Source organism: Physeter macrocephalus, chromosome 4 (assembly GCF_002837175.3).
Source record: "Physeter macrocephalus isolate SW-GA chromosome 4, ASM283717v5, whole genome shotgun sequence".
NCBI classification, from domain to species: domain Eukaryota; kingdom Metazoa; phylum Chordata; class Mammalia; order Artiodactyla; family Physeteridae; genus Physeter; species Physeter macrocephalus.
In genome coordinates, this window is record NC_041217.1 from 60688055 (window position 1) to 60694604 (window position 6550).

A 6550-nucleotide genomic window follows, 5' to 3' on the forward strand; every position below is an offset into this window, starting at 1 on the left:
CGAACCCGTGTCCCCTGCATTGGCAGGCGGACTCTCAACCACTGCACCACCAGGGAAGCCCTGTTCTTTCATTTTGATATTACTGGTATTGACATTTACTATAATTACAATTATTTTTTTCACATTATTTAGGTGAGTTTTAAATCATTTTAACCTCATTATCTTTTGACCTAGAAAAAATATTTTTCTATTGTAGGAAACTGAAACCAGTATGTTACGTAGTATAAACAAGGTTTTGAGCCTTGGTTGGCGCGAGGGCAAAGAACCTCTAGTTCAGAGAATTTTATATAGGGCTAATTCAGCCTCCCTCCGATGCCTTAAAATTGTTTTTTCTTTCAGCAAAGTAATAAAATATTTAATTTTCATTAAAATACTTTTTACATTTTTCTTTTCCAGAGAGTAATGCCTTCTAGCTTTTTCTTGCTGTTGCGGTTTTTCTTGAGAATTGATGGGGTGCTTATTAGGATGAATGACACGAGACTTTACCATGAGGTATCTATTCTCATTTAATGAAACTACTAATTGACATTGGGCTTGTTCATGTTGTTACATTGTCAGTCTGACAGTTTGAAATTCAGTAATGCTTTATATTATATGGCTATTTGTCTAACCTTTAAGATTGGGTGTGTCATATTCACTGTTGACTACACAGTTATCAAAACTTTAAATCTTCTTTTCCGAAAGTTCTATGAGTTGAACATGTTTTCCAAAAGACACTCCCTGGTGAAGGGGAGTCTGATGCTTTTTAAAAACCTCTTAAACTTAATCTGTTTAAGAAAACTGTCCCTTAACTCTTACTTTTTTTGTAGTATATGTTGTTTATGTAATGTCCTGATATTAGAAATACCAATCTCATGGCCTCCAGAAATTTGTATTATACAATTATTTTGATAGTTGTTTTAATATTTGAAAGCTCTGTGCTCCATTTCAAGGAACTGTTAACATACAAAGTTTTTAAAAAAATAAATGAAGAAAGTAGGGGGGAGGCTTAAATTGAGTCATGAAAATTCTTCTTGTAGCTTTATAACAGCCTATCCTTTATGAATGAATTTTTAACATCAATTTGTGATCATATAGAATGATGAATGAGAGAAGAAACCAGCAGTATCAATCAGGGTAATCGTGGTAATAGTTAACTCTCCTAACAACCCTATGAAATAGATGCTATTATTATCTCTGTTTTACAGCTGAGGCAACTAAGGCAAAGAGAGATTAAGTAACTTGCCCAAGTTATACAGTTAATAGGTGGCAGAACTGGAATTTAAGCCCAGTAAGATGTGATTGGATTGGTATTTTCCTAAATCCTGCACTTTCTTTTTCTTTTGAAATAACATGGTCACTGTGATGGATCTTTTTCTTTTTTTTTTTTTTTTTTTTTTTTTTTTTGCGGTACGCGGGCCTCTCACTGTTGTGGCCTCTCCCATTGCGGAGCACAGGCTCCGGACGCGCAGGCTCAGCGGCCATGGCGCACGGGCCCAGCCGCTCTGCGGCATGTGGGATCTTCCCGGACCGGGGCACGAACCCGTGTCCCCTGCATCGGCAGGCGGACTCTCAACCACGGCGCCACCAGGGAAGCCCGGATCTTTTTCTTTTTAAAAGTGATAGTAAAGTACTAAAAATAAGCTATACTTTACTCCCTCAGAAAAAATGAAATCTAAATTTTTAGAAATGCTATACTTTAACTCAACAATATTGATTTTTTTTCAGAATTTATCCTCAAAAGATTCTTACATACAGTAACCCACAAATATTAATCAGGCAGCTGTATAGAGTTGTATATATATAAATATTCATGGCAATGCTGTTGTTTATAATAGCTAAAAGGAAAGAAGGAAGGCGCTATAATGCCCATTGAATGAGCATTGATTAAATGGCCATTTATATCCTGTTGGCCTACAACAAATAGACTGCCAGATATTTCTCCAGCAAAGATGGAATTATTTGGGATCAGCAGAAAATTGCAATTCAGGTCTGTAACCATGGTGAGCCATGTGCAAGTCCCCACATGGCAAGGGAAGGAGAATGCTTTTATAGAGAGGAAAAGGAAAATGGGAGTGCTACAGTAAACAGAGAATCCATGACTTTCCATTGGTTGCATCCTTGCCAGGAAATAAGAGGAGTCTTTCTTTTTTCTGTTGGGCTCTGCTATGGTTGCTGGGTATGAGAGCTCCCCATTCTGGTCTCCCAAATCTATTTAATTGAGGTTTCTGTTTATTAATTTTTTACAGTCCATATAGTAGAAAAATATGCAACCATTAAAATTAATGGCAGAAAGCTGTTTAACTGATTTGGAAAGATGTGCATATTAATGTTGACTTTTAAGATACAAGTATGAATCTATATAAGATTTTATGTAGAGATTTCTAAATGTTAAGGATAGTGTTATCTGTAGAGATTGTGATTGCTGATGATTTATACTCTATACGTTTATAGTATTTGATTTTTTTTTAACAATGAGCATTAATCTGTTTTGTTGATATAAAAGATTGAAACTTTAAGGGAGCATAATCTTGTGATTTTTCTTTTATTAAATAATGTTTTACCAAAAGAACAAATTGTAATAAATTGCTTTCTAAAACCTCACTTTAAAAAGTCTTAAATGGGAAAATTGAAGTACCAAAAAAGTGGCTGTAAACAAACAATTTGATAAGAATTTTTTAGAAATGGGAAAGAATAAAACTTGTTTAAACTTTTTTTGGGGGAACATAAGAATAGCCACAGTTATGTAGGTAGATGGTAATATAGCTTAAGGAAAAGATGTAGTTCCAAACTTGAAGTAATATTAAAATCTCTTGCATATCTCATTTACAAACATACACATTTTCTTTCAAAGTAAAACCTTTGCTTGTGTTTTTCTTACATGATAATTATTAAATCTGTTTATATATGTGTATCAGATATTAATGTGATTTATAGAGATTGGAATTAATAATTCAGAATTCTTGAATTAGTTATCTCACTGTAGAATTAGATGTTCTTATCAGACTTAATGGTACTTTCACAACCTGTTCTAAAATGTGGGCAGTTCTGTTTAATAGAAAGGATTTTGTTAATCAATATAAATAAATTTATTGCAATTTTTTTGATTTTTAAACATAGGCTGACAAGACCTACATGTTACGAGAATATACATCACGAGAGAGCAAAATTGCTAATTTAATGGTACAGTATTTAAATATCAGTTTTTAGAAGTTAAATTTTAATGTTTTATTTTAAGTATGGTATCCCCCCCATGCCTCACCCATCCACCAAATCTACATCCCTAAATCCATTCATTTACCTAATAGGGCTCTATAGGAGAAATCCTATTGGAGCATATTTTTTCTGGAACTTATCTCAATTACAGTTAGAGTTGTTAGGTACCTTGACCATCATCCAATCCAATTTCCACATTTTATTTTGGAAAAACTGAGACCCAGAGGTGTGACTTCAAGTCGCACAGCTAGTTGGTGGTGGAGCTGCAATAGGATGTTCTTTCCATGACTTACTTTTGGGGGCATAATTTCCCCTGCTTTTTTTTTTCTCCCCTGGGACTTGTAAAGGGCTTCTACAAGTCTATAGCATTCGATAATGGGTTGTTTAAAAAGTGATACCTTCCTGCTAACTTGATATTTTTTATTCACTCTTAGTGCTTATTTCTGTCTATATATAGAATATACATAGGTTAGAAAAGTTATATAGAGTCTCTTGTAGACCACATACTGGCATCTAACTGAAGGCTAGTGCTTTCAAGGTCCAAAAATAACAGGAAAAAGGGATTGGATAAAGATGTATTAAATTCTTAGGACCTTTATGGGAGCATATAAATGATATATCCCTATGATCTTTGAGGAAACCATCTAGTAACAGAGCTGAGTCAGTAACAAGAGATACCTGATATTATTAGGAACACCTGATGATGCTCTTTTTATATATATATATATATATATATATATATCATCTCATTTTAAAATTGGCATGCTTTAGGAATGCTTGAATGAAAGCATTTTCAAAACTATCAGTGCAGTAACTTAATATATGCTAATATGATTTATGTATTTCCTAGCATGTTTCACCTTCCCTCTTCACGGAACCTAATGAAATATCACAGTATTTGCCGATAAAGGAGGCAGTTTGTGAGAAGCTAATATTTCCAGAAAAAATTGATCCTAACCCTGCAGACTCAAAAGAATGTACACCTGTGGAGTAGAATTTATTACAACATATACTGACCGTGCAATCTGACTGGAGACCTTGGGGCTATTTGGAGGGGGTATTTTTATTATGAGAATTAATTGCCTTGTCTATGTGCAGATTTTCTGTAGCCTTAAAGGAAAAATAAATAAATAAAAGAGTGTCGCAGGCAGTTTCCACTCAACTGCTGTTGTACTCTCTGTCTTCAAATTCATATTCCAGAAGTTTATATCTTCTGGAGTTAAATTCAGATTTCTAAATTGTCACAAAGTGGGGTCTCACCAGTAGGGGGTGATGTGTGTATCTCTCAGAAGCAGTGGCCATAACCTGTATCTATCATGAAACACCATCTTCTACCACGAGGAAGTTACTTTAAATCAGTGAATCGTAACACCTTGTGACTTTCATACGATTCCTAATTGTTCACGTTGATGTAGTGGCTTTTTACCATGGGTTTTCTGATGTTTATTCACACTTCTGGAGAGTCATGACTTGCCTCCTAGGAAATTGATCTCAAACAATCTGTACCCAGAAATTAAAAAAAAAATTACCCTCCTAAATTTTAATTGGCTTTTGAAGTTTAAAGAAAGTTTCAGACATTGAAACAAATAAACTAGGTTTTTGGAGAACTTAAGGTGTTATGTCCATGGAAACACACAATCATGGTTTGCCACTGACAGGATGTCAGAGCTGTCTCTCCTCCATCTTTAGGTGCTTTTTCTTATGTGTGATTCTGTTTGTACTGACGTTTTTTACTTCCACCTTCCACGTACCCTCAGAGTGAATAAATCTTTTGGATATTGAATTTGATATTGGTCCTAAAAAGTTTGAAGTGTTAATATAGATTGTTTTAAGCAAAAATTACATCAGCCTCTAAAGCAACCAGATTAATTTTCTGCTTAAAATATTTGAAGGGTAGCTGTGGAGGAGGAAGGGGCTTATTTTAAAATCTAAAAGCCAGTTTTTCTTTTTTTTAAATTCATGTTTTTGGGAATTCTCTGGCAGTCCAATGGTTAGGACTCCACGCTTTCACTGCCAAGGGCCTGGGGTCAATCCCTGGTCAGGGACCTAAGATCCAGCAAGCCATGCAGCATGGCCCAAAAAAAAAAAAAGATTCATGTTTTTAACATTACAGTGGATCCAGTTAAGTGTAATTAATTAGTACAAGATCTAGGTAGTACAGAAAGTTTACAAAAGTAAATTTGAAATCCATTTGGTTATTTTGATGGTGACCCTTTAAACATTTTATATTCTTTTCTGCCTTTTATAATGGTCTCCATAAAGTAGAAAGTGGTTATAAAGCACCAAGTAAGAAATTACTTTAAATAGATTTTAAAAAATATTTTATTTAAAGGGCAGGGGAAAAGAAATACCCCCTTTTTTTCTGGTTTGAAACAGCTATTGTACATATTTCCACTTGATACATAAATCATTAAAGAAGAATATTTAATTGTAAGTATTAGCAAAACTCTTCAGGTATTAGCCTGAAGATAAATTTTAGTGAAACAAATACAGTTGGATATTCATCATTACTCAGACTCTGGTGTGTTGTTGTGTATATTGTTTTTTTAGCTAATTTTATTAGCTAAATTTAGTCACAAATGATTTGGGTATTTGTTTGCTTTCTGCTACATCACCTGCAAGGTATAGGAAATCAGGATTTTGTTGGCTTTAAGAAAATACATGGCATGTTCACTGTATGTTAAATATACCGGTACTTAATGTTTTCTCTTAGGACAGAAAAGTGTATATATTGTACTCTGCTTTCTGTTTATTTTATTTGCCATGCACATTTGAACAGAGCAGACTCTTTAGTCATACAAATTATAAAAAAAAGAAAAACTGTAATAATATTTATTAGTTGAATTAGAGGTTTCTGGGCAGCATCATATTACACATATATTTTTAACTTGATTCAGATGTCTTAGTCCCTGAGTCAGTCTTAAATTACTTATTTTGAGAATCCATTGTTAAAAATTGTAGAATTGACTGTTTTATAGAAGAAGGTGGGAGGTGGATAGATGAGTGTACTTTCGAAAACTTCATTAGTTTATTCCTGTGGAGAATGCCAAGAAAACTTATATTTGCCCATTGCTAAACAAGACATATACCATTTTATATTTATTTGTTCCAAGTGTCTTTTTGTAAGAGGAGAATAAACAATAAGTAATTACCGATCTGTGTTTTGCTATTTCATTTAATTTCGTTTTTCTTGAAGCTTAATTAAAAAATGGTTTGGTATACCTTTCTTGTTTGTGCTTTATGTTTTGAACTTGGTCAACATTATAGCCAGATTCTCCAGACAGGTTATAAATGAAAATCTAACAGATAGTCCAGAATATAATCCTCCAGTTTAGCTATTGGGCTCTTGTTCTTC

At 33.8% G+C, this 6550-nt stretch overlaps 1 protein-coding gene across 4 annotated transcripts in view; it reads left to right on the forward strand.

Moving 5' to 3' along the window:
• The window catches only part of TIPRL (TOR signaling pathway regulator), a 36763-nt gene extending 30415 nt beyond the window's left edge, over window positions 1-6348 (forward strand). For 3 of the 4 annotated variants that reach the window (XM_007114672.4, XM_007114673.4, XM_007114674.4), the window contains exons 5-7: window positions 397-492; window positions 3100-3162; window positions 4046-6348. In XM_007114672.4, the coding sequence (XP_007114734.1) occupies window positions 397-492; window positions 3100-3162; window positions 4046-4189 (303 nt within the window). In that variant the 3' untranslated portion in view covers window positions 4190-6348. Of the gene's footprint in view, window positions 1-396; window positions 493-1817; window positions 1970-3099; window positions 3163-4045 lie in introns of all 4 variants that reach the window. The other variant, XR_003679462.2, reaches the window with a different exon arrangement.
• Window positions 6349-6550: the final 202 nt, after the last annotated feature.